General features: G+C 49.1%; 2 protein-coding genes across 5 annotated transcripts in view; one reads left to right on the forward strand and one right to left on the reverse strand.

The window, feature by feature from the left end:
• Positions 1-12,607, forward strand: part of NRDE2 (NRDE-2, necessary for RNA interference, domain containing) — a 36,372-nt gene extending 23,765 nt beyond the window's left edge. The window contains exons 9-15 of one of the 3 annotated variants that reach the window (XR_014795011.1): positions 1,656-1,831; positions 3,548-3,934; positions 6,879-7,807; positions 8,677-8,815; positions 10,665-10,736; positions 11,185-11,380; positions 11,837-12,607. Coding sequence is in view for 1 of the 3 variants with exons in the window: in XM_084883824.1 (XP_084739950.1) it covers positions 1,656-1,831; positions 3,548-3,934; positions 6,879-7,807; positions 8,677-8,815; positions 10,665-10,736; positions 11,185-11,310 (1,829 nt within the window). In the remaining 2 variants the exon portion in view is untranslated. Of the gene's footprint in view, positions 1-1,655; positions 1,832-3,547; positions 3,935-6,878; positions 7,808-8,676; positions 8,816-10,664; positions 10,737-11,184; positions 11,435-11,836 lie in introns of those variants that run through there. The other 2 variants (XR_014795012.1, XM_084883824.1) reach the window with 2 other exon arrangements.
• A 141-nt stretch (positions 12,608-12,748) lies between these two features.
• On the reverse strand, positions 12,749-25,369 carry PSMC1 (proteasome 26S subunit, ATPase 1). Of its 2 annotated transcripts, none has more exons than XR_014795040.1 (11): positions 25,292-25,369; positions 21,227-21,280; positions 20,536-20,632; positions 19,147-19,271; positions 18,201-18,386; positions 17,913-18,041; positions 17,008-17,104; positions 15,412-15,601; positions 14,323-14,953; positions 14,017-14,247; positions 12,749-13,084 (listed from the first exon to the last, which is right to left on the reverse strand). XR_014795040.1 is itself a non-coding variant. In XM_084884300.1 (11 exons), exons 1-11 carry the CDS (start codon positions 25,292-25,294, stop codon positions 12,950-12,952), a joined length of 1,323 nt encoding a protein of 440 aa, XP_084740426.1. In that variant the 5' UTR covers positions 25,295-25,365; the 3' UTR covers positions 12,749-12,949. The 2 variants fall into 2 exon arrangements, 1 of the variants encoding a protein (XP_084740426.1); XM_084884300.1 differs by having other exon boundaries at positions 14,017-14,171; positions 14,802-14,953; positions 25,292-25,365.
• Positions 25,370-26,832: the final 1,463 nt, after the last annotated feature.

Raw genomic sequence — 26,832 nt, forward strand, 5'->3', positions numbered from 1 at the left:
CTCTAAATCAGCCCTGACCAACAGAAATAGAACTCAAGCACATGTGTAACTTCTCATTATCTAGTAGCCATCTAAAACAAGCGAAAAGAAAAGAGGTGAAATTAATTCTGATAATGTGTGTTGTTTAACCTAGTGTGTAAAGACATTAACATTTCAACATTTAATCAGGAGTAAGAAACTAACGAGGTGTTTGCGTGCTTCCCCGTACGAACTCTGACACCTGGCGTGTGTTTCCATGTGTAGCACATCTCAGCTCAGACAGCCACTTTCAGGGCTTGAGAGCCACATGTTAATGCTGCCGTGTTGGCCGGTGCAGCTCTTAGCTGGGCAGGAAGTGCTTCATCGCCTGGTTTCATTGCACGTGTGAGGGAGAGAGGGTGGATGGGCACTCACCAGGCTCAGCCAGCCTCTTCACAGGTAGCACCTTCCAGTTCTCATCTGAGAAACGGAAACTTGGGATTGGCTGGGATCTCCTGGCAGTGCCCAGCTGCAGGCCAGGTGGCACGTCTGTCACCTCTTAGGCGGGGCCTGCAGGTGTTTGGGGTAACTTTGCCAGCACTTGTTTTCTGGGTAACTTTGAAGAAGTTACCCAGAAAACAAGTGTTTTCCCACTTAGCATAGTTCCCACTTTCTTTTCCCACTTAGCATAGTTCCCCTGAGATTCAGCCAACTTGTGTGTGTCAGTAGTTCATTCATATCTCTTGCCCAGCAGTTCCATGACATAGCTGTAGCAGTTTGTGTATGTTGTTCCCAGCTCTGGGCTGCTGTGAATAAAGCTTTGCTGTGGGCATTAGTGGATAGGGCTTTGTGTGAACACAGGTTTCCATTTTCTGGCATCGGCACCTAAAAGTGCAATTGCTGGGCCTTATGGGGAGTGCATGTTTAGTTTTATAAGAAACTGCCAAACTTTCCCAAGTGGCAGTACCATTTTACATGCCCTGTTTGTTTCTGTGTAAATGTGGAACTTTACAGGTGATTCAGACTCTTCTCTTCTTCCATTCTGCATGCTCAGAGTCAGGAAAAAGGACAAAGGATATCACTGAAGGATAAAGGATATCACTGAAGGATATCTTGAGTTGACATTTTTTAAAAGAAGTTAACATAGTTCATAATTGTAAGGTCACTGGCTAAAAATTCTGATGGCTTAAGAAAATCTAAACCAATGTTGTCATTAAATGCCACTTAGCATTCTAGAATGGTGTTGTCCAGTAGTAGCCACTAGCCACATGTGGCTATTTTAATTAAAGTTAATTAAAGTGGAATAAAATTAAAAACTCATTTCTTCTACCAGCTACATTTCAAGTGCCAGTAAGTCCCCTGTGGTGCTGGCTATTCTGTCAGACAGCACAGATATAGAATGTAGGATCACCACAGAAAGCTGTGTTGGTCAGTGCTGTTCTAGAATATATGTCCTCTAGAATTTTCATTGGTGTGATAGTGTTAAAAATAATCAGATTCCATTAGCTGACCTACCGTTTTTTGAGGGATCTTGATTGTGATTACAGGAGAGGCCTTCCGGAAGGCTGGGCCTAGGTAGCTCTTACTCACCTTGGCGTTCCAGGTACCACAGTGGCTGGCATCCAGGTGGATTTGGTTGGTGGTGGTGATGGTTTTATTTGCTGGTTAGGTGAGCTAGAAGTTTTGTTCTTGCCTAGATGAGGAGGATGATGAACCAGAAGAGGATGACCAGGACATCAGAGATAAGACTCTGCCCAAATGGCAGATCTGGCTTGCTGCTGAGCGATCCCGAGACCAGAGGCACTGGCGGCCGTGGCGCCCTGATAAGACCAAGAAGCAAACGGAGGAAGACTGTGAGGATCCGGAGAGACAGGCAAGTACCCACCCCAGGAGGGACCCCAGCCAGAGGGTCTTTGCCTTCTCCCCATGCCCATTGGGTTTGGGCTCTCAGAGCACTCGCCTGGCTTAGGAGATGCTAGCCTGGCTCTTGTTCCTGTCTGGAAACTCCCTCTCATTGAAAACCAGGGCAGGATTTCATTGGCTGCTGGTGATGAAGGACCTGAGAGGCACTTGACCAGGTAGTTCCTGCCCCTGAATAGGAGCGATGGTCTTCCAGGTTGTTCAGTTACCTTTTCACATGGAAGCTGGAGGGCACAGGTTTAAAAACACGGAATCCCTGTCCTAGATTCTTTAACTGTGTCCACTTTCCCCGCCCTCCTTATCCCCTCAGAAACATGGCAGAGAGGTTTGACTCCAGAAGACAAGGGGGACTGGATGTAGGGCCAATTGGGGACATTTGGCGTACAGCTAATCTTGCTGGAGAGGGAACTAGCATTGCACTCACTGCTGTGTGCCAGGCATTGAGCTCCCGTTACTCTGTTACCGCATGACTCGGTATGTGCTGCTCTGTCTCGTGGCCACAGCTCTGGGAGCTTTCCTTTAAAAATAAAGAAAGAAAAAATAAAGAAAGAAAAAGATTCTCTTTTGATACCTGGAATTGACCCAGCTTCACAAGATATATTTTATATTGCTTGGGATAAAATGTAATGAGTATGTATTATATAACATGGGATAGTATGGACAGAGTAGGGAGGCTTGTCAGCTTTGGAATGGTTTGTTGTCTGTTACATGCCTCCAGGGTGAAGATGTTGTCACTGCTAACGCCCAGTGCTTGGTGCAGGGACTGACCTGAGGCGAGTGTGCACGTGAGCTCCCTCTCCTGGCTGTGGTCGGTGGGGGTTGAGGGTTTTGAGAGTTCATTACCCTTCCAGAAGTCAGTTCTCACGGCTTAAAATCTGGGCAGTTTCCTGGAAGCTCATTTCTGGAGCACACTACTGCTGCAAGCAGTTTCTTGTCACTTAGCTTTTTCTCTACACCAAGCCTGGAGATTTCTGATTGACTGATGGTTTTGATTAGTTGACTCCAGGTAGTCCTTTGCTCAGAGCCACAAAGATCAATCAGATGTGCAGGACCTTGGAACAAAGCCTTACATTTTAAAGTTATACCTGAAGTCAGCAACGAACACTCACCGTTGGTATTAGGCTCTTAAAATTGCTCTGAACACGTCCTTGCTCCTGTATTTTCCTTCTTCCCTTCCCTTACTGCTGTTTATCTATTTTTATTTTTTTATTTTTGGAAATTTTTTTCATTTCCTAAAGCAGTTTTGTACAAAAAATACCCCCACAGAATAATAAAGTTATTCTTCTATCTTTAAAAAAAAAAATTACACTTGTAACTACAGTGCAATTGTGTGACCTTTCAGAAATGAGTGATTCTAGATTTTCTATGAATCCAACAGGATACTTGGAAAATTTTTGGCTCCAGCCTGCCCATGGGCCTCCTCCTTCTGAGAATCCCAGGAGTGTGGGAATGCTACCAGCATTGCAAACTTACTCTGCAGCGCTCTCGGTTGTCTTGGGAGGCCTCTAGCTTTTTTGCATCTTGCAGAAAACCTAGCTCCTATCTGTTCAAAATTGTCTAATGTTGAATTATTGTACATTCATGTGAAGAGAATTGTGATGATTTTTCTTTGTTCATTACAATGAATAAATAAATAAACCGAGACCCTGAACCTCTGTCTTGATTGCAGGTGCTGTTTGATGATATCGGACAATCTCTAATCCGACTCTCCAGCCAGGCTCTTCAGTTCCAGCTGATTGTGGCCTTCCTGCAGTTCTTGGGCGTGCCTGCTGGCTTCAGCCCTCCAGCCTCCTGCCTCTACCTGGCCATGGATGAGAACAGCGTCTTCGACCACGGGCTTTACGACGAACAGCCATTGACTTCTCCCAACCTCTCATTTTCTGGCGTCAGCTGTGTCGGTCGCACCGACCAGTTGGGCTGTCGGCGCTATACCAGGGGTCACAGCCGAGAGGGCGAGGAGTTCATCCGCAACCTCTTCCACCTGGTGATGCCTCTGTTTTCAGGCCCGGAGAGGTCCCAGCTCTGCTCCTCCTGGCTACGGTACGAGATGGCAAAGGTAACTCCGGCCCCTCCACCCTGCGTGGGGACTGCCCTCTGTTCCCGTATTGATAGAGGCTCTTGGTGTTCTTCAGGGTCCTGGGCCACAGCACCTTGTTCTTCTTGGACCGTAAAGGCACCCGGTGTGTGGCTGCCCTTTCGGAGGGGCCAGAGCCAAGAGGAACGCAGGAGTGACTGGGCTATTTGTGTTGATTCTCGTATCAGCAGATGCCTGTTATTATGTGAGCTCTTAGTGTTAAGAACCAAGCTTAAGCTTAAGCAGGGTAAGAGGGTTTAGGGGCTTATTAAAATAGATAAAATAAGCTACTTACCCTGCTCTTTTATCTGTGTATCTGCTAGAAATTTGTCTAGAATACTCTTCCGCCCCCTGCTGGCCAAAGTTAGTATAGAATCTTAACCCCCAAAGTTCCAACGTTTTAACTACAGATGGCACACACCAGGTTGTATTATCTTCTATATATATAAAAGGCTAAGTGTCTGGTCAGCCGGTTGCTATGACATGCACTGACCACCAGGGGTCAGATGCTCACCGCAGGAGCTGCCATGACGTGCACTGGCCATTTAAAAATAAATGGCACCACAGACCTAGTGCCCACAAAGCAACACTCGGCTTCCTCCAAGTGGGACACGGGCCCCACCACCACCCCAGAGCAACACCCCACCAAATCACAACCGGTGCTGCCAAGACCCCGTGGCACAAAATGCAGCCCAATGCCAGCCCAGCCCAGCAACGGTCGCTGTGGGTGCCGGGTAATGACATCATGTAGCAGTACCCAGCTTCTCCCTAGTGACTAGCCTCCTTGGAGTTTTTGCAGCCCAGGAACCCAGCTTGCTTTATAGCCAGGTGGAAACATTTTACAGTTTAACCAAATGTCTGTGAAGCTTTTTCATGTGCCTTATCTCATTTGATCCTCACAGAAGTCCTGGAATAGATAGGAGACTCAGTAGAATTCTATTTTCTTTTTATTAGCCGGAAAACAGATTTAGAAAGCTTAGAAACTTGACCTGACTGAAAAGAAGTAAGAAATGGTGGAACTTGAAAATGACTTCAGGTTTTCTCACTGGGCAGAATATAGTCAAACACTGCTGCAGTTAAATAATTTACTCCTTGTTCTGCCTGTGTGATCTACAATAATAATCTGCTTCATTTTGATATTTATTGCTGTATTGCTGACAATTACCTAAAAGAGAAGTTGGGTGCTTCACTGGGCTGGGAAAAGTTTAGCTAAATGAGAAAGCAGGTCTAATTAAGCAAGTTTATTCTATATATACTAGAGGCCCGGTGCATGAAAATTCGTGCATTCAGGGGGAAGGGGTGTTCCTCAGTCCGGCCTGCACCCTCTTGCAGTCCTGGAGCCCTCAAGGATGTCCACCTGCCAGCATAGGCCTGCTCCCCGGGGGATCGGGCCTAAGCTGGAAGTCAGACATCCCTCTGGCAGCTCAGGAGCCCTCAGGGGATGTCCGACTGATGGCCTAGGCCCGCGCCCCAGAGGAAGCAGGCCTGAGTCGCAGTAGGACATCCTTAGCGCTGCCAAGGAGACAGGAGAGGCTTCCGCCACTGCTGCTGCACTCGCAGCTGTCAGCCTGGCTTATGGCTGAGCACAGCTCCCCCTATGGGAGCGCACTGACCACCAGGGGGCAGCTCCTGTGTTAAACGTCTGCCCCTGGTGGTCAGTGCATGTCATAGCGACCAGTAGTTCCCAGTAGTTCTGCCATTAGGGTCAAATTGCATATTATCCTTTTACTATCCTATATAATAGGTAATGTGCAAATTGACTGTCACGCCCTTGCACAAGATGGCCATCCCCCTTGTGGTCACAAGATGGCCGGCAGGGGAGGGCAGTTGTGGGCGACCAGGCTGGTAGAGGAGGGCAGTTGGGGGTGACCAGGATGGCAGGGAAGGGCAGTTAGGGAAGACCAGGCCTGCAGGGGAGAGCAGTTGGGGGCCATCGGGTCGGCAGAGGAGCAGCTAGGCATCGATCAGGGGGTGATCGGCTGGCAGGCAGAAGCGGTTAGTGGGAGTGGTTAGGGGGTGATCAGGCTGGCAGGCAAGGAGTAGGGAGCCAATGGTTCCAGATTGTGAGAGGGATGTTCGTTTGCCGGCAGTAGGACATCCCTCAAGGGGTCCCAGATTGGAGAGGGTGCAGGCTGGGCTAAGGGACACCCCCTCTTGTGCACAAATTTTGTGCAACGGGCCTCTAGTATAGGATAAAAGGCTAAGTTGACTTGCACATACTCGATACATATAAAGTTCTTACTAGCACCAATCTCACGATTGTGTTTTGATCTGTCATTGTTGATCATGAATTTGGTTGACACTTCTATTATAGAGAAAGGGCGAACAGCAATATTAAAGTATTTCTTCTAATTAATTCCTTTTAATGTGCACAAACCCATGCACTGGGACACTAGTTAAAGTATAAAATTGGGAGACTGCCTCTCTGGAGAAGAACATTTAGAGTATGTCAGCCTTGATAATAGAGGTTTCTGATGGAAACCTGGATGTTTCATTTGGGGTTCCTGTGGCTTTGGTAAAATATCCTGATTTGTGCCTGGCTAGTGTGCCAAGTGGTTAGAACATCAGGCCGCGCTCCGAAAAGTATTGGGTTTGATATCCAGTTAATAGAATGTATTTGGTTTGCAGGTTTGATCCCGGCACCAGTCAGGGCATGTGCTATAGGCAACCAGTTGATGTGTGTCTCTCACATCTCTGTCTCTCTTTCTCCCCCCACCCCTCTAAAAATCCCTTCCACTCCCTCTAAAACTCAATAGAGGAAAAAGAAATCCTGATTTGTTTCCCAGCTCAGAGAGCCTAAGTGTTTACCAAGCATGTGGTGGGGAAGAAAGTGCAGCCGCCTCGTGTGGCTTTCTCGGGCGGACAATAGCCCGGGATTGCTTTAACATCCCAGAGCACATGGATCATCTTTCCTTTTCACCTCTAGGTCATTTGGTGCCTGCACACTAAAAACAAGAAGAGGTTAAAATCACGAGGAAAGAACTGCAAAAAACTAGCCAAGAATCTCCTTAAGGAGCCAGAAAACCGCAACAATGTTTGCCTCTGGAAGCAGTATGCACATCTGGAATGGTTGCTTGGCAACACAGAGGACGCCAGAAAAGTGTTCGATACAGCACTCAGCTCGGCAGGGAGCCGGGAGCTGAAGGACCCGGAGGTCTGTGAGCTCAGTCTGCTCTATGCTGCGCTGGAGCTGGAGCTGGCGCCGGACACCAGAGTGGACACCAGAGCTGTCCACATACTCACCAGGCTGGCTGAGAGTGGTCCCTACGGGCCCTACACTGGGCAGGTCCTGGCCATTCACATTCTGAAAGCTCGGAAGGCTTACGAACATGCACTGCAGGACTGTTTGGGTGAGAGCTGTGTCTCCGATCCAGCTGCCGTCGCCTGCCTTAACCGCCTAGTCAGCGTGGTTAAATGCTTTATGCTCTTCCAGTATCTGACCACAGGGATCGATGCCGCTGTGCAGATACACGAGCAGGTGTTTGCAAAACTGAAGGGCGCTCTACCCCCAGAAGGCCCGGGCCTGGAGGCCAGTGCCTGCCCCCCGAGCGTGAGCGTGAGCAGCGTCCTCGAGGCAGTCACACTGATGCACACGAGCCTGCTCAGGTTCCACATGAAAGTCAGCGTCTACCCTCTGGCTCCCCTGCGGCAGGCGCTCTCGGAGGCTCTGAGGTTGTATCCAGGCAACCATGTTCTGTGGCGGTCCTACGTCCAGATTCAGAGCAAGTCCCACAGCGCCAGCCGGACCAGGAGGTTCTTCGACGCAGTCACCAGGTCTGCAAAACCCTTGGAGCCTTGGTTGTTTGCCATTGAGGCTGAGAAAATGAGGAAGAGACTGGTGGAGACCGTCCAGAGGTAATGACGTTCATCTTGTTCATGTGTCCACACCTTTTTTTTATTTTATTTTTTTATTTTATTGATTTTTTTTACAGAGAGGAAGGGAGAGGGAGAGAGAGTTAGAAACATCAATGATGAGAGAGAAACATTGATCAGCTGCCTTCTGAACGCCCCCCACCGGGGATGTGCCCGCAACCAAGGTACATGCCCTTGACCGGAATCGAATTGGGGACACTTGAGTCCGCAGGCCGATGCTCTAATGATCACTGAACCACACCGGCCAGGCAATGTGTCCACACCTTTATGGAATGTGTGCAAGTCCCCCAGCCTCTGAGCCTTAGGGGTACAGAAACGAACATGGCCAGAGCTTGCACACAGGTGTGGGTGTATAGAAGAGACCTGCAAAGAGCAGCATCTTGCATTAGAGGCTTTTGTGGCCGTCCTCCTAGGCCATGGCTTCTGGGACTCTACGCCTCGCTTATGGTTTGTGGGTGGGAATGGTCAGGCCTTCGGTATCGGAGACGCTGTGGTGGAAGCACATGGGTAAGAGCCAGGCCCTGGAGTTGGACTCTGGGTGCACATCCCAGCTCTTCCAGTTACCAGCTGTGTGACCTTGGGCAAGCCACTCCGCCTCTGACAGGTTCCTGAGAGGCAAGGCCTGGGTGTGTGAGAAACCACCGAACCCTGGACACCGCCTCCCTCTGGCTGTGGAGGAGCGCGGCCCGTCTGCACTCCACACGCCCGCTCCCCAGACCCGAGAGACAGCCTGCCTCCCACAGCTGTGACCCCGTTGCTGCTGATGTTCTTTGTCACGGACACAGGCACCTCTGCCTCCTGTGATGTCAGTGTGAGAACCTTCCGGGGTTTTACGAGCCCGTGTCTTGCAGGGTAGACGGCAGAGAGGTCTACGCCACGATTCCCGAGACCGGCTTGACGCACCGGATCAGAGCCCTGTTTGAGAACGCCATCCGGAGTGAGCACGGCAGCCAGTGCCCCTTACTGTGGAGGATGTACTTGAGTTTTTTGGTAAGAAAATGCTTGGAGTTTTTGATGTGGAAAGGGCAGGTGTCCAGGGGCCCTGTGCGGGAAAGCTGGGAGGCACTCCCTGTCCCTCGCCCCGGACGGGGATAATGTCAGGCCCTCGGGGTTGCACGTGGCAGTTTTAGTGGGGTGTTTGGGGAATGACAGGAAGGAGGAGTTGCTGGGCGTTATGGTGTGAGGCTGAGTCAGTAGTTAGGGACTGTTGTTGGCGGCCTCGGAGGCTTCTACGTGGGGACCATACCTGCAGCTCTGCCCCTTCGGTAGCTGTGACTTCGGTCCCGTGCCTGGTCCCGGTTAGAGCCCCGAGACGCTTCCTGGTGCCCGAGGAGACACACTTTCCCCGTCACAGCCCCACGGGGCATGGCGTGCATGGGCGTCACCCACTGGTTAGATCTCAGCCCTGACTTGGGAACTGTACAAGGGTCGGGTTGAAGACGAGGAAATTAGAAGGTGGGCGCTGTAGTGAGAAGGAGCAGTTACATCCAGGCCGTCGTAGAATAGGAAATTCCGAACAGAGAGAACCAGTGGTGTCACAGGCTCTCCCCTGGCCGAGACCCTTCTGCACAGTCCAGCGGGAGTGTGGTGGCCGGTTGGTAATCGCAGAGAGAGGGTCTCCTTTGAGGCTAGCGCACTCAGAGAAGCACCTGGGCTGCTGGGTCCAGGGCCTCTGAGTCTCACAGACATGGTGGGTGGGAACTTGCAGTAGTGAATCTTCTAAAAGTTTGTCAGTATTTTAGCAGAGGACATTGAAGTGCTTTGTAGGAACAGCTCACACTGGCTCCTGGGGTGCCAGGCAGAGGTCTAGCCTCGGGACGGCCGAGGCTCATGCCAGGGTGGGAGCAGGAGTGTCCAGCCGGGAGGCTCTGGGGGGACATGGGGAGGCTTGAACCTTTGATCCCAGATGCTGGGTACAGCCCAGAGGTACAGTCTCGGTGATAGTGGGCGGTAACGTGAAAAAATGGAAGAGGAAGTGAGCTGGCCTTGTGGGCAGAGCTCCGGAGGCACAGAGTGGAGTCTCTAGAGGCCATTGCCAGGGTTTCCGGGAGGTTGGTCAGCAACCCTCCCTGAGCCATGCGGGATGCCAAGCACCAGCTGCCTGGCAGGGACCTGGTGTCCCCTAGAAGGTTCTGGGAATGAGTCTGGAGGAGGTGGGTGGGTGGATGCAGTCCAGAAACAGACTTCAGCTCCGTGAGCTTGGCCTGTGCCCACCACAGCTGCACACACCTGGCAGCCTGGGAGCTTCCCGGTGGGCCGAGTGCATGGAGGGGCCGCCAAGCGACAGGCCCCTTCCTGGGATGAGGGAGAGGCCCGGGGTGTGTGTGTGTGTGTGTGCGCGCCACCTGCAGCTCCGGCTCCCACAGTGGGCGTGGAGAGAGGGCGTGTCTGAATTGAGACTAAGGATGTTATACTGGAGAGACCTGCCGAATGTCTACACCCTCTCGGACTGAAATGCCTGCCTGAAGTTTACGTTCAGTGTTACCCATTCAGCAGTCCGGGCTCTCTTTTCTCGGAGAAAGTTTTCAGAAAATGGCACGTGTTAAAGCAGAGGTCTTCTCTGTGTAAAGCCATCAGCCTCACCACACACACAGGGCCTCAGGCATTGTTAGGAATGAAAGGCTGCAGCCACAGGAGAAATGAAGGCCGGCCAGAAGTGTGACCGGTCAGCACTCTGGGGGAATGGACCCCGCACAGCAGGGGCCCTGATAGCTAGCGTCCCCCGGTACGTAGACACCCAGTAGCCGCTCGCTATGCGGATGTCCTCACGGTGGCTGCAGCCGAGGATCTTCAGCCTACCTGCTTCAATTCATTTTTGTGTCCCCTCCTCCCTGCTCAGGTTTCGTTAGGAAACAAGGACAGAAGCAAGGGTGTGTTCTACAAAGCACTTCAGAGTTGTCCTTGGGCAAAGGTAAGTTCTAAAGGCCACGGTATGTCCTGACACCCGAGGACCTTCCTGCCCCATCAGTCACCTTGTCCGCCTGCCTGTCCCTGTCAGGGAGATGGGGCCCATCCAGGCCCCTCTGGGGAACTGCCCAGTGCAGCCTGAGCCGGTGGGCACGTTTCCTGTCTCTGCGTGGAGCTGGGGTTCAGGGGTGTTGCTGTGGGTTTCCCGGCGTTCGCCCAGAGACAGCAGGCGTTGGGATCCATGGCCGTCTGCCCTGCAGAGTCTAGTCAGACATGAGAAACTTGTCTGCCAACTGGTCCCACCTGGAGTTGACTCTTTCCCTCTGCCCTGAGGTCATGTCCTCCGATGTGTGCTGAGGCAGGACAGCGAGGGCTGGTGGGCTATGGAGGGGCGGGAGGGCAGGCCTGGGACAGGGAGTGGCTGGTGACCGGGCGGTGGCTCTCTGCCCTAGGCCTTGTACATGGACGCCGTGGAGTACTTCCCCGACGAGATGCAGGAGATCCTGGACCTGATGACGGAGAAGGAGCTCCGAGTGCGCCTGCCCCTGGAGGAGCTGGAGCTGCTGCTGGAGGACTAGAACCCGGGGACGGGCCCCGCCTCAGGGCTGTCCCTGCCCTGGGAGCCGGGGGAGCGAAAGGTGGGACCAGGTGTGCGAGCATGCGTGTCAGCCAACCCCTTTTTAAAGTTTTCTAGATAATTTGTGTCTGGTTATGTCTCTCATCTCCTGCACATTTTTTTGGATGTGCCAATGACAGAAGCCCTCGTCTTACATGTTATGTATGCGAATCCTGTGTTTACATGTACATAGAACAGGCCGTGGTAACCAAACCTACTGTGCTGGTGTGTGCGAGTTGTCCCGCTCCTCCTCTCCTAGCCAGCACCACGGGTGAATGACCCGCTCAGAGGCACCTTGGTGGTCCTTGCCAAGTCTTTTGGGTTTAGTCGTGATTAAAGGTGTGGTTACTCAACACCAGCACCTCCTCCCCCGGGACTGGTTAGGAGAGCAGATTTGCCCTGTCTTCAGATCAGGGCAGTAGGCAGTCATTAAAACTGGGAGTTCCGGCCTGTATCAAGTGTACTTAGAAAGTCTGTTATTCCCTCAGCCTTCTTGGTGATGCCTCCAGCGTGGACCAGCCTGTTAGATGTGGGCCCAGGCCCGCCCCAGCTCTGCTGAGTCAGCGTCTGCTCAGACAGGACCCGGGGACTCGTGTGCAGTGGGGAAAGCACTGCCCGAGGAGGCAGGCCTGCTGAGGGGAGCCGGGCCCAGTCTGCCAGCTTTCCACCAGACCACCCCTGCCCGGGAGACGTGCAGAGGCACGCGTCCTGTGCTCCAGCGCCGCTGAGGTAGGGGTGTTTTGAGGGCTGCCCAGCTGCTCTGGCTTTTTAAAGTCACCATCTCTAGAATCACACAAGAAAAATTTATTTGGCAACTCATCCAGGAAAGCCAGTATGTGGACTAGAACTTTGGCTACAAACAGATGGACGTGAGGTTGGGAAAAGGGGAGGGTGGTGAGTCAGAGCCCACGAGGATGCTGGCCAGCCAGGGACACTTGCTGCTCCCCTCACTGGCTTTCAGACTAAACGGCTGCGAGGAAGTACAGGAATTCCATGGAGAAAAGGAGAGAAGCTCTGACACTTACAGATGCTCTCGAGGATGAGATTTCTTAACCCAGGGACAAGGAGGGCAGGTCTGGTAGGAGATTCTTCACCCCTGACCTTTGCAGGCTTCTCTTATCAGCACCAATGCTTCTTTCCTACACCCCTTTACCCCCAAGTGCTGGGAACCCACAGCCACAGGACACAGCCTTTGTTGCTGGAGCCTCAGCGATGCTGGCATGTGGCTATGGTTACGTCTTCCCCACTGGCTGCTGTGGTGCAGCCACCACCCGCCCTGGGGTGTGATGTGAGGGCACGGGTATTGAAGGCTGCACTCTGATCGCCCAGAACAGAAGCTTCCCTGACACCAAATCCACCTGCCGAGCTGTGGTATGGCTGCTCCAGAGACAGACCAGTGCTTGAGAAAGAGCTCGCTTTATTGGGAACGGAGCTGCACATCGGGCTCCTACACGTGGTGCTCAGAGGCACACAACGCACAGAATGGGTCGCTAACAAAGAGCAACTGGAAAAGGATCCTCTGGGCAACTCCTCCCCCCCACCCCCCACCCCCCACCCCGGGGTCGCACTCCTGGGCACGTCCTTGAAGGCAGCGGAGGTTCCTAGAGATAGAGCCCCTCGGGGGTGCCTTCCTGTTTTTTATACAAAACGTTTTCTTTCGATTTTTTGAAGTCTTCATTTGTTACTTTCATTCTGCGTTCCCTCAAGGCCATGAGACCAGCTTCTGTGCAGATTGCCTGTAAGAAAGAACGGGATGTTCGGAAAGTGAAATACTTTATTTTTTTATCCTAACAATTCAGAGAGCTGTTTTGAAGTGAGGTGGAAGACACTTGTTTTAGACACAAATTACTCAGATTTACTTGGGAAAAGATTAGATCCTTTAAAATGCGTTAAGCATTGTAATTGTTTTCTCAGAGGGTCTGAGGCAGCTTAGAATGCAGTAACTAAGGCAGAGGATGGCCCGGAAGTAAGGCTCGGGGCCTAGCACTGGCTCAGGTGCTAACCAGCTGTGTGGGGCGTGGCCTGGCAAGTCAGTGAGTTCCCACAGCCCCACTTTAAAGGGAGTAACATTTCTAAGTAACAGATTATTTATGCAACAGACAGCGTATGACCATTTCATTTACCAACATGCATAAGAGAACATCTAGTAGAGTGAGTTTTTAAGAATTACCTGTTACAAAACAAGATATAAACAATGAAATGATAGAAATAATCCTAACATTGAAGTTCCTATTTGGTTATGGTTCAGCAGGAAAAAATGTGTCCATAGAAAGATAAAGCAAACTGGTAAAATGGCAATATTTGGTAAATCGAAGTAATGGGTATATATGGGTGTTTACTATTGTTGCAACTGTTATGAAGGCTTAAATTATTTCAAAGTAAAAAAAGTTGGTGCAAAACCAAATTTCTGTTTTAAGAAGAGATTTTGCTTTCCAACTGAGACACTAATGTAGTCTATAGACACAGCGCAGGCAGCAGCATGAAAAGACCACGTCTCCGTCCCACCCCTCCCCTCAATGTGACAGAAACCAGATCTTCCATAAAAAGCAGGATGTAGCATAGTCAGCACTGCCAGGCCTTGTTCTAAATCCTGGTCACCTGGGAAGAACCATCCTAACTCATAAACGGATGTGACAAAACCAAGAGTTCCAGCCCGCACAGTTCTCACCTTGATGTCAGCACCAGAGAGGTCATCCTTGGCCATGATCAAGTCGTCCAGGGTCACATCATCAGCCAGCGTCATTCTGCTCGTGTGGATCTGGAAGATGCGCTTCTTGGTCTTCTCGTCCGGCAGGGGGAACTCGATCTTCCTGTCGATGCGGCCTGTAAGTACAGAGGCTTCAGCGCAGCTCTCAGCCCGCTGAGCTGTGCCTGTCTCCTCCTGTGCAGGGTCAGTGTCCTTTGGAAGGAGGACATGGTCATACACTGCCTGTTTCCTCTAAATTTCCATGCATAAATCTTAAAAGGTGAACACTCCCATTCTAGTTTGTAAGTTCTATGTCTGAATTAACTTATTTTCTCTGCTACCTCCAGCAACACATCAAAGGAATGGTTTCTGAACAGCACGGATAGTGCAAAAGGACAGATCAGTCCAGTTAAAAAAGTTACGAAGAGAGTAAACAAATTAGCTACCACTTTTACTGCTAAATGAATATAAAAACTGGACCTAAACTATTATATGAATTACTTCATTTCTTTAGGAAAAAAGTTCTTGAGGCTTAAAAGGGAGTATCTGGGAAAGAAAAGGTTACATAACATCAGAATTCAAAGGAGCCACGCTGCACAGACTGTATCATGTTCTTATCTATAACCTCAAGGTTATTCAAATTTCAGTACAATGTCGCCTTTACATGTATCATTTTATAATCTCATTAGCTCCCCAAACAATGCTTATGAAACACAAATACACATAAAGACAGCTATTCTCCACGATGAAGCAAAAGCAAATGTGACCTGGTCTGATTAGTGCTGGATCCAGAGTTTCTATTCGGTTTGTGGCCATAATGACTTTCACGTCTCCCCTTGAATCAAATCCATCCAACTGGTTCAGCAGCTCCAACATTGTTCGCTGAATTTCTCTCTCACCACCGGAGTTGGAGTCATATCTTTGGAAAAGAAGGAGAAGGAATGAAGACCCAAATGATCTCCTGCTAACGGGAAATTACAGCAAAACACCTCAACACTCTTGTCTCAACCCAATAGCCAGCTTACATATCTCATTATTTTCTTCGTAGCAGTTTTCATTGCCAAAGTTTTATCTCCCACGTTTGGTGTCCCCCAACCTGCTGAGTGCTCCTTGAGGCCAGAGACTTGTGGTCATGGCTGTGACCCGAGTCTAGATGGAGCCTGGCTCAGAGCAGATGCTCAGGATGCGGTTACTGACTGACCAATCTTCAGGTTCACAACCACCCAGCAGGTGGGAGAGCAGAGCCTACAGCATCAGGGAGAGCCAGAGTAGGAACTGGCAAACACTGAGGCCACACAGGAGCACCCACTGGTCACTCAGAGGAGAGCTCCATGGTTTTCCCTCTTAAGTTTACAAAACGGGTAAAAGAAAGTCTACCTTTTTGTCCCAATGGCATCAATTTCATCAATAAACACGATGGATGGTGCGTGTTCTTCAGCAACTCGAAACAATTCCCGAACGAGCTTGGGCCCATCGCCCAGGTACTTCTGAATAAGTTCAGAGCCAACCACTCTCAAGAAAGTGGCTGAGGTCTGGTTTGCTACTGCTTTAGCCAATAAGGTTTTACCTATTTTATATTGAAAAAGATAAAGGGGGGAAAATCCTCAGAAACTCTGTCATTACCAATTAAATGGATATTAAATATGGATGGATTCCTATGATGAAAAGGCATGCCACCCTCTTGGGTACGTGGTTTTAAGTCAATCAAATGACCTTCCTTTGTAATTTATATAAAAATGAAAGGCTAAGTTCTGGACTGCACAACTTACACAAATCAATTATATATATACTAGATGCCCAATGCACAGGTAGGGTTCCTAGGCCTGGCTGGTGATCAGGACTATTGGGGCCTTCTGGTTGCCGGCCAGAGCTTTCCTTTGTTTTGCACCGCCCCCAGTGGTCAGCGCACATCATAGCGAGTAATCAAACTCCAGAGGGGACACTTTGCATATTAGCCTTTATATATATATAGACTAGAGGCCTAGTGTACAAACTGTGCACCAGTGGATCCCTTGGCCTGGCCTGCTGCAATTGGGCAGAACCTGGATCTCTGACACCCCCTGACAGGTCCTGGATTGTGAGAGAACACAGACCAGGCTGAGGGAACCCACCAGTGGATGATTGGGCTGGGGAGGGCTCTAGGGTGGGTACATCCCATCTCGCCCTGTTGTGATGGGCTGGACCCAGTAGCAAGCTAACCTACTGGTCAGAACGTCTGCCCCCTGGTGGTCAGTATGCATCATGCACACTGCAGTTGGACACAGCATATTAGGCTTTTATTATATAGGACTTTTTTTTTTTTTTTTACCTTCATGCATTTATTCATCCCAACATGAATACCTAGTGCCAGTGGACCAGGAAAATGAACCTAATCTGAACAGCACAGGGTAGGTTTTAAATCATGACTCTCTGCTATGGCTCTGGTGCATGATCATACTCCAGACAACACAATGGAATCTTCAGGGAGGGGCCCAGACAACCAGTGTTTTTAAAGCTCCCAAGGTGATTCAAATGCACAGCCAAGGTGAAGCACTGTTTTGTTCACCTTTTCTTACAACGTCTTTTCAAAAGACTGATTACTTTTATAAATATTTGAAGGCATTACATATTATAGTATCTATATCTAGTGTGTTTGAGTGTAGGAGTTTTGGGAACTGTAAATACATCACACTGAGCAGGCATTTTTGGAAGGAATGCCTACTGGTTTATTGTTGTACTTCCTACAATTCTTTTTAACACACTGACTCTGTGCAGGCTACAATTTCAAGTCCTCCGTTTCTTAGTGCATCTATTATACAGATAAACACACTTTCTTATTCAATAGGTGTTTTTCCACAGAAGCTGCTTATCCCCAAATAGAACACTGTGTTTTAAACTAAGGACTGTGGTATCCCCACTCAGCAGGTTTTGTAACTAACGCTGCTGCTCAGGTTGAGCTGAGTGCCTGAAGTGACAAACCCACAGCACACATACCTGTGCCAGGTGGCCCATAGAGAATGACCCCCTTTGGGGGCTTTATCCCCATCTCTTCATAATACTCAGGATGAGTGAGAGGAAGCTCCACGGATTCCTATAGGAAACAAACACTACGTAAAAGCGAAAAGCTTTCTTACCGAAATCACCACCATATTCATGAACTGGCGTCACAAGCATCTCACTTTCAACAAAAAATAAGCTAAAATTTCAATTACTCTTGTTGGAGACAACGTGCTGATGTCACTAGTGGCAAGGACACACTGAGACACCTGTCCTACTGGAGCTCCCAGCACCCATCCCCTCTCTTCCCAATGGCACCAGATTTCCCCTTCACTTCTTTGTACAAGTCAGCCTTGAATCATATCTAAAACTTCCTCAGCAAATGGAACTTAAAATTCACAGATAGGAATGGGCAAGGTTTCTGGTTGCTGTTACCGCCTGTCGAGAGGTCGCCAGGGAGATCTGTGACAGCTCTGAGGGACTCCTCTACAGATGAAGGAATCTGCAAAGGGCTGGCCCACAGCCATCCCCATGGGCTCTCCCCCAACCCCACGACCAGGGCAGGGAATATGTTCCAGACCCCACCACTGTGTGAGTGTGTGCCACTCACCCTCCCCCACACATCACTGGCTGAAGTAAACACAATGGGGCCATTATGTACCCACACAGAGAATCATTAAACATTACATGTAAAAAGTATTAAGCTGCAGCTGCTGCAAGAACTACCACAGAATTAGTTACTTCTATTACCTCAGTATTCAGAAATATAAAACACCACAGCTGGTAAGCTCTGAGTCAGTTATTGGTCTGATCAATAAAGAAAACAAAAATGCAAAACAACTCCAAGTATCCTAAACGAGAAACCAGAAGTCTGAAGACCCAGCGCTGGCTCCTGGCCGTACCTTAATTTCCTGGATTTGGTTGTCCAGCCCCCCAATGTCGGCATAGGTCTCCTGCGGGGCCTTTTCCACCTTCATCACCGTGACCAAGGGGTCCGTGTCGTCCATCAGGACCCCTATCACAGCATGCACCTAACAGGGAACAGCACGCTTCAATACAGGGTGTGAGGCTCACACATTCATTACAACCAAGCAATGCTGACCACAGAATTTGACTGTGGAAGATGTAATTACGTGAGACGGGTGGGCAGATCTAAGAGGAAAGAGAGAGCTTTCAGAGACTCCACTCACCTTGTGGTTGAGCAGGACGGAGCAGCCTGGTTCCAGCAAGTCCTTGTCCACAAAGGAGAGAATGCTGACGTAGTGTTCTGAGCCCACAGATGTAGACACGATGGCGTGATTGTCATCAATGATCTCTTCCAAGGTCCCCACTGACATTGGGGTCCCCCTCAGGTCATCCACCTTTGATCTTTCCTCCTATGGAAGAGTGTGCCAAGAAGAAAAAGTAGTTTAGTTGAGAGTTCACTAGATTTAAAAAGCAGTTGGTACATTTACTTACTAGATGCCGATTACACAGATTTGTGCCCTCTCACAATCTGGGACCCCTCGGGGACATCGGAGAGCTTGTTTTGGCCTGATCCCCACAGGCCAGGCCCAGGGACCCCACTGGTACAAGAATGTGTGTACCAGGCTGGTTCTGGCCCAATCCCCACAGGCCAGGCTGAGGGACCCTCCTCCCTCCTTTCTAGGGCCGGGGTGCGGATGAAGCAGATTGGGGGCTGACAGTGTCCCAGCAGCAATCTAACTCACAGCTGATTCCACGAGGAATCAGGCTCCCTCCTCTACTGCTTGGAGTGTCTGCCCCCTGATGGTGATTGTGCATCATAGCTACCGGTCGGACGGTTGCTTAAGCTTTTATATATATATAGATTACTTTGTTAATCCTTACTCGAGGATATTTTTCCCATTGATTGGAGGGGGGGCAGGCAGGGAGGATGGAGAAACATGAATGAGCGTCACATCGATTGGTACAGACTCTTAACTTTGAGCCAACAGTCTAACCACTGATCCACACTGGCCAGGGTGCAGTTGGTGTTTTTAAAAGGCAGCTAATAATGAATCTTTATAAAAGCCTAAAAGATTCCACTACTTGAATTTCATTTATCCTCGGATAGTTTTAGGGCTTAAACAGAATTTAATTTGTAAAAATGAAAGCTACAGTAATTTCTCAATTTACCTCTTGCTTTTCTTCTAAAGGCTTCATTTGTTCCTGATTTCTAATGAATTCTTCCTCCATGAGAAGATAGTCTTTAATTCTTTCTAACTTCAATAATTTTAACCGGCACTGAGTGTGAGGTGTCACTGTAATTAAAAAAATAAAGTCTTATTATACTTGAAGCTTGAAGTTAGCAATTGTTTACTCTTTTTTTTAATTGTTGACACTATTACAGATGTCCTCATTTCCCATCTTTGCCCACCTCCACCCAGCCTTCCCCCTCAGTTTATTCTTGAGAGAGAGAGAGAGAGAGAGAGAGAGAGAGAGAGAGAGAGAGAGGGAGAGAGAGAGAGAGGGAGGGAGGGAGGAAGGGAGACTAAGTTCACTTTAGTTGGACAGACTCTGAAAAGTTAAGTTTGGTGACCCTAATTAAGCAGGTGCCTAAATGCAAAGGGGACAGGGATTTTGGCAGTTACAGGCAAGCCTGTAAAAATGGAGATGAGCACTGACCAATCAGCTAATACAGAATGAAATCACTTAAGTGAACTGTGTGTGTACATAAGTCATAGATGCGGAAGGTAAATTTGCTTTGGCTTAGTTTCTCACAGTGCTAATGGTACACATGCTGTGCAGCCCGTCCACCGTGCTGCATACTAATGTAGCACACCCTCCCCTTGTAGGGTTGTGAAATACTAGTGATGTTAACATGCGCTAAACATTTTCCCCACACACTCTTTTGTGCTGTTTCTCTTGGTTTCACTAGTTCTTAATATTTACATAAATAAACCTTTTATTTTGTGGTGTCAGGTTTCCTGACTTCTTCAAAATATCTCTCCTCCCCTAAGGTTTATTCTTGGAATTTTTATTTATTTATTTATTTTCATATGTATATCTATAATCCATCTGGCGAAAAGCAAGGGATTTATTTCTTTCAATAGCCAATAAATAACCCAGCATCTTTCCACAGAACTAAAATATCACCTTCACCATATATTAATTATCCATGTACCCTGACTTTCTATGCTTTTCTGGTGACCTGATAATCTATTCTTTATCAATAACATATTGATTCATTACAGTAGGCACATTTTTTACTCTCTTACTCCTTAACACAGGGCATTCCTTCACTTCATAAAGTAAATGTGTTTGCAAGTTCCTCAAGCTCAGCCTGAGTTTTCTACTCTAAAGCTACTTTTAAATAGATTAGAGGAACTGGTTAAAGATTCCTAAAGTGAGATAGTCATATAACTGTTAAACCCAAAATACAGCTTTTATTCCAACCTAGAGGCATGCTGCACAGGAGAGTTAGAATCCAGTCCCTGAGCTGGAGCTTCAGCCACGCCCCTGAGCTACACACACAGTCCGTTCCCCTGGGCTGGGAAAGGCAGCAAGGAAGAGCCGTGTCCTTACCCAGTGGCAGTTTGCTGGCGGCATCTGGTCCCTTTGTTTTCTTCTTCTTTTTCCCCACTCTCGTTGGCACGGGAGGTTCATATTTCTTCTTCTTGTCCTCAAGTTTTCAGAACAGCAGGGGGAAAAGAGTCACACAAATCATATTAAAACACAAACATTTCTGAAGAATCATTGTCTATTTCCAGGTGATATAATTTTCCTTATCTTTTAGGATACTATTAAAAACTGTTCTTTAAAAAAAATACTCTAGGTTTTATATCTCTGCAGTTTTAATACGTGAATGTAATTGGTCTTTCTTTTTATAACACACAATGATAGATTATTCAATAAGGGATAGAAGTTAGAATTCAGAGTTACATTCCAAAAGTTTGAGTTGATATAACTTGAGACAATTCTTCACATCTCAGGAAATTAAACACTAAAATTAGAAGCAATTTATTTTAACACTCCTCTAGTGTGTAAGTTACTTTTACACATTTAAAAGTCATTAATTCATAAATACATTTGTGACAGGTTGACAACCTTTCCAAAAACATGTAAAGGGTTCAGTATCTGTAGGCCAGGCTAGGCTAAATAACAAGATTATTTATTTTGCGTTTTAAGATTGGTGAATCCCCAAAGAACGCAGCTGAGACCTATGACAGTTCCCACTAGTTGTTCACATCACAAACATATCTGGCTGCACATTTACCTTGTCATCCTTCTTGCCACCTCCAGGACCATGACCGCCACTCTGACTTTGACCCTGCGGGTGTGGGAAGAGGTATAAATTCAGAACATGATTTCAAAAGAACACCCTCTTCTTTTCCTGTAGTTCTAAGACACTGGCAGCACTCCCTCCCCCACCCCCCCATTTAACATTTCTGAATTAGAGATACACTTGCAGTCAATGAGCACATTTAGCATGGCACAATTTATTTTTCCAAAAAGCTGTTAGCACAATGGTACGCCTTTAACTGATTGCATAAATCAAGAAGAATTCCATCAACAGACATAATTAACCCTTTGCACTCCGCTGTCCCCTCTCAGGGGACATCGGAATTCTAGCATATCACTCGGATGTCCCCTCTCAGGGGACATTGCAGTTTATTAGTGATTACGGGGAATTGAGTTAATTCAACGCACATTTCTGCCGTTAGCGTCGAGTAGCTGGTAGCCAATGTCCAGAATGGTTCAGAGTAGCTCGTAGCCAATGTCCAGAATGGTTCGGAGTGCAAAGGGTTAATTTATCATAATGAGGCTAAGATTCTAGCCACCCTTCTTGAGGGGAAGGTATAGAGTTTGGTACAGTATTCTTTAATATAGAACTACCACCAAGAGTGTGTTTTGTGAAATTAGGCCATGAAAACTAAATCATTTTCCCTTTTCAACAATCACAGAGGCCCGTTGCACGAAGATTCATGCAACAGGTTGCTGGGACTGGTTTTCCTCTGGCACCTGGGGCTCAGCCCTTTGCTCTGGCTTACACTCGAGAACTCCTGCTCCTATAGTTCCCCCAGCCCCCTGTCCTACTCCTCATATGTTCTACCTCACAGATGTTCTGTCCCCCCCGGCTGCTCCGAGCCTGCATGAGTGCTGTCCAGAGGCCCTGAGCAGCTGGGGGGCGGGGCCGTCACCATCTTTGTTGGATTAATTTGCATACTTGCTCCTAAATGGCTGGTGGACATCACAAAGTAACAGTCAATTTGCATATTTCTTTTATTAGTGTAAATTATTAATTACACTTATTAATATTAACACCAGATCCAGGAGACTTCCTTGTAATAGCAGCTTACACACCTACCACCCCTAAAGCCAGAAAAGCTAAAGCAACTTAAGGTATCAAGAACTTAAGTGTTTTAATAAGCTTCAGTGGGATTTCTGATTTTAAAAGATCCTTCAGCCGAAACTGGTTTTGCTCAGTGGATAGAGCGTCGGCCTGCAAACTGAAAGGTCCAGGTTCGATTCTGGTCAAGGGCATGTACCTTGGTTGCAGGCACATCCTCAGTGGGGGGTGTGCAGGAGGCAGCTGATCAATGTTTCTCTCTCATCAATGTTTCTAACTCTCTATCCTTCTCCCTTCCTCTCTGTAAAAAAAATCAATAAAATATATTTAAATAAATAAAAGATCCTTCAGTTACAGGACAATGCATAACAAAAAGCAATGTCTCAGAAAAGACTGCATTTTAAACAAGTACTAGTGAACTTACTTAACGGAGTCCACTGCCTCAATCACCTCAAATCACTTCTACTTTGGAACCTCTAAATTCACTGCCAGGTTCACTATCAAACAAAACTACCATATCATGGGTTACCCAAAGGAATTAAAGTCAAATATATATCCCACGTGCAGCCTTTTTAAAACTCCGTGCTTTATTCCGAAGAAGGTAACTAGGGCTCTGAGAAATTTTGGGAAACAGCTATACTGCCACAGGCTGTCCAAGTCTTTAACAATCACTTTTAAGGAAATCTGCTATTGGCTGGGGCAGCTCATGTGTGTGGGGTCCTCACTATGTGCCTGTCTGTACAGACGTTTTCCTTCACTAACTCATTAATTCCACACAATCCTTCCAGGCAGGGTCATCATTCCCCCTCTTTAGATGAGGAACTACACCAAGCCTAACAACATGGAATTAGATGCATCCGGGCTTGAATTCCGACTCCATCACTAATAGGCTTATGAGCTCAGGTAAGTCAGGTCACCTACCAGACAGAGCCTTGGGGTCCTTAACGGGAAAGCCTGGATGATCCTAGCTCCTGTTGCTGAAAATGAGGTAACATAATAAACCACCGAGTATTTACGTGACTCAGGAACTACTCACCAATACAGTATTGGTGAGACAGAAATGCCAGGGTCAGCATTTTAATTGTTGGTCTGGTCACAAATCCGGACACTGAACTCCATCTGCTCCAGCTCACTCTCTCCCGTCTATTAGCCCTTATCTCTGTCTCCGTCCAGGTCACTGTGTCTTATTTGGACTCAGCCTCTCCACTGAGGCTCCCGCCTCCAGTTTCTCCCCTCCCCTATCCACCCAAGACCTTTGAAAACCATCAGCTGATCCTTTAATTCTTAAACACTTGCAGCTCTCCCTAGCACTTCAGTGTTTCCCAAACTTCTCTCATGATGAGAATCACCTGGTGGAGTTGTTAAAACACAGATTCCTGAATCCCAACTAAGAAGTGCTAAACTAGAATTTTTGGGAACATATAGGTAAAATTGTATACTTAACTTAGTGCTCTGTCTTAGAGCACTAGTTAGTTGGGATTCAGGAATCTGTATTTTAACAACTCCACCAGGTGATTCTCATCATGAGAGATGTTTGGGAAACACTGACTTAAGGAGTAGCATCCAACCCTTCAGCTTAACATGCCGGGCCCTTGACAAAGCGGCTGCAGGTGCCTCTACTTTCAGATAAACTTTCCAGGTTCGTCGACCTTCCTCATGCTGCTGCCGGTCCGGCCCCAGCAGAGGACGCTTTCCTGAACAGATCCCACACTTCTTCACGCCGGGGGCATTTCACATGATGGGACTCAGTAAAAAGATACACTCTATGCCAAGCCATGCGCTAAAGGCCTCAGGGTATCACCTCAATTCTCACAGACACCGTGAGCTTGTACTACCATCCCCTCGAATTGACACGCAAAACCACCGGGGCCCAGAGAAGTAGCACATATTGCTACAATGTCAGAGTTGTAGCCAGGAACCGCACTCGGGTCCACAGCATCGGTGTGTGTCTCCACCACATGGACCACTAGGCCAGCACAGAAGGGGCTCCAGGAGAGACGGGCAGCCACTTCCGGTGTCGGTTTCCTCCCAGGTAAAGTCAGGCTAAGAATTGCCTCTAGGGACGGTTGTGAGGAAGAGGAGGAAATGCTGGGAAAGTAGCTGGCATTCGCTTCGACGGCACCCCAAGTCCTAGAAGCCCTGCGCGGCTGTTCAGACGCAGGCTGCACAGTCCCGCCTCCGGCCCTTTGCACTAGCTGTCCCTGCTCCCGGGCCGCGTTCCCCCTGTGCACAGGCTCCTCTCCGCTTCACTGAGCTCTAAGCTCAACCCTCAGCCCCGGAGGTCCCTCCCCATCCCAGGCTGCCCTATCAAACGGCCATGTAACCACGGACACTCCACGAACCCTCTCTATCCCGCTCTCTGGCTTCACCTACGTACATCTTTCTCTCTGTTCGGCTGCCTTTCCTAGAAAGGAAGCCCCACGAAGGCAGCGAGGGTCCATCATGCTCACCCCCTCCACCCCAGGCGCCTAGAAGAGAGCCTGCCCCGCGCCCCTCAAAGTGCAGATGCTCCATAAACATTTGCTGAGTGAACTGTGTGTTTTGCTAAGAACGCACCCCGGGGCCTTTCCTTCCGGCTTCCACCCGCCCTACAATTGTCAGCCTCCAAATGCCCCGCTCGGAGCGGCCTTCTACGACCCGGCTCGGCCCCGCTCGGCGGCACCGAAGCCCTCCCTTCCGCCGGGCGAACATCCCGCCGGCTGAGCGGCTCAAAACCCTTCATCCCAGGTGCTGAAGGAGGCTCCCCGGCAGGTCAGCAGAGCCCCAGAGCCGGGCGGCCGGGCCCGCCCAGCCCCGCCGTCCTCCTGGTCCTCCTGGGGGGACCCTTCGCGCCGAGCCGCGGCCCCAGCTCCCCGAGCCCGGCCCGCAGGTCGGCCCTGCCCGCAGGCACCCGGGCACCGCCGCCCGGAGCCTCCGTCCCCCAAGGAGATCGGGCCGGCCGCTCGGACCCCGTCACATCACGACCACCATCCAAAAGCCTTAGTCACTCACCATCTTGCCTCGGCTGCAGAAGCCGCCGCCGCCGCCGCCGCCGCCGGAAGTGCACTTGCACGGCTGGCGTCAGAAACGGAAGTAGCCAGGGCGCTACGGGGGCCCGCAGGAGCCAAACCTCTCGGGATGCAGTCGCGCACCTAGGCTTCGCGCGGGAGGGTTGGGGCCGCGGTATCTTATAACGCGTGAACCTTATAGTTTACTTGCGGGGGGAAAAAGTCTGAATCGCAGTTTAAAGGCTGTCTCAACCACTGGAGAGAAGAGCCTCGACTGTCAGAGAACGAAGATTAATTGGGAGAATGTAAATTATTTCGAACGTGCAAAAACCATAAGCGGGAAGAACTTTTCCTTTACTGCTCCAAGAACTGGACTGGCATTCGGAACTGCGAGGTTGACGTATGCTTTTGCATCAACATTTAAGTTATTGTTTGGCCTCTGGCATTAACTCGAATCACCTGAGAATATGTTTTTGTCTGGTGAATAACCTAAATCTTTTTTTTTTTTCCTTTCGGGTGACTTGTGTCTTGCGATGATGCCGATAAAGTCCTCATCTTGCACCTCGTTGGTTAGGTTCGCATTCCCACCAGGACATCGGAAGACGGCCAGCATCCCTTTGGCTGTCCGTGGGTCTCCTCTGCTTGGTGATCCAGGAGGAATGAATGAATGGTGGCCAGTTTTCCTGGTGGCCAGTGGTCACGTGCAGTACACGCACTCACCAGCAGAGGGAGCCACAGCCAAATACTGCGCCGTGGTCCTATTTAAGTTCCTGTGGAGCTGGTCCCTGCCTGCTCCTCGCTCCCAAATGGCTTTGACACTCCTTTCTCATCCACCTCCGGGTTACCCACCCTCTTCCTCACCGTTGTCCTTGAGCCCTTTGCCCAGGAAGCCTGGTGTTTACCCTCTTTACGGTTCAAAACCTCCAGCATTGCTTCTGGAATCTACTTGCTGGCATCTCTGTGGCACCTTTTGTCCGCCTGCCCAGGATGAACCCATGCAGGAGAGAGAGATGCTGGCACTGCCCAAGCCCCTCTTGGTGCTGGAACCAGACCACTCCGTTTCCCCTGGACCCCTAGTGACTCCGTTGCCCCTGGACCCCTCCTCATTTTTGCACCCCATCCGTCCCCTGGGGCACTTGATCCTGCCACGTCCCTACTAACGGCCTTCTTAGGCATGGGCTCAGATGACCAACACCAGTACTTTGAGTTTATCGTATTACCCTCACTTTGCAGATGAGAAATTAGGGCTCGGGGACATTAAGTGATCTGCTCCAGATCATATCGCTGATGGGCAGTTATGTCTTTTTACTCTGGTTCCCAACCTTTATTTTCATTGTCCTATTTGTCAAGAAAATCCAGAGTTCTGGCCGGTAGTCCTCAGTGGTTAGAGCACTCGTCCACGCACGGAAGGGTCATAGGTTTGATTCCTGGTCACGGGCATGTACCTGGGTTTTGGTTCACTCCCTCCCCTGGGTCGGGGTGTGAGCAGGAGGGAACTAGTTGATGTGTCTCACACCAATGTTTCTCTCTCTCTCTCTCAGAGAG

The sequence above is a fragment of the Pipistrellus hanaki genome (genome assembly GCF_964339955.1).
Source record: "Pipistrellus hanaki genome assembly, chromosome: 1".
Lineage (NCBI taxonomy): Eukaryota > Metazoa > Chordata > Mammalia > Chiroptera > Vespertilionidae > Pipistrellus > Pipistrellus hanaki.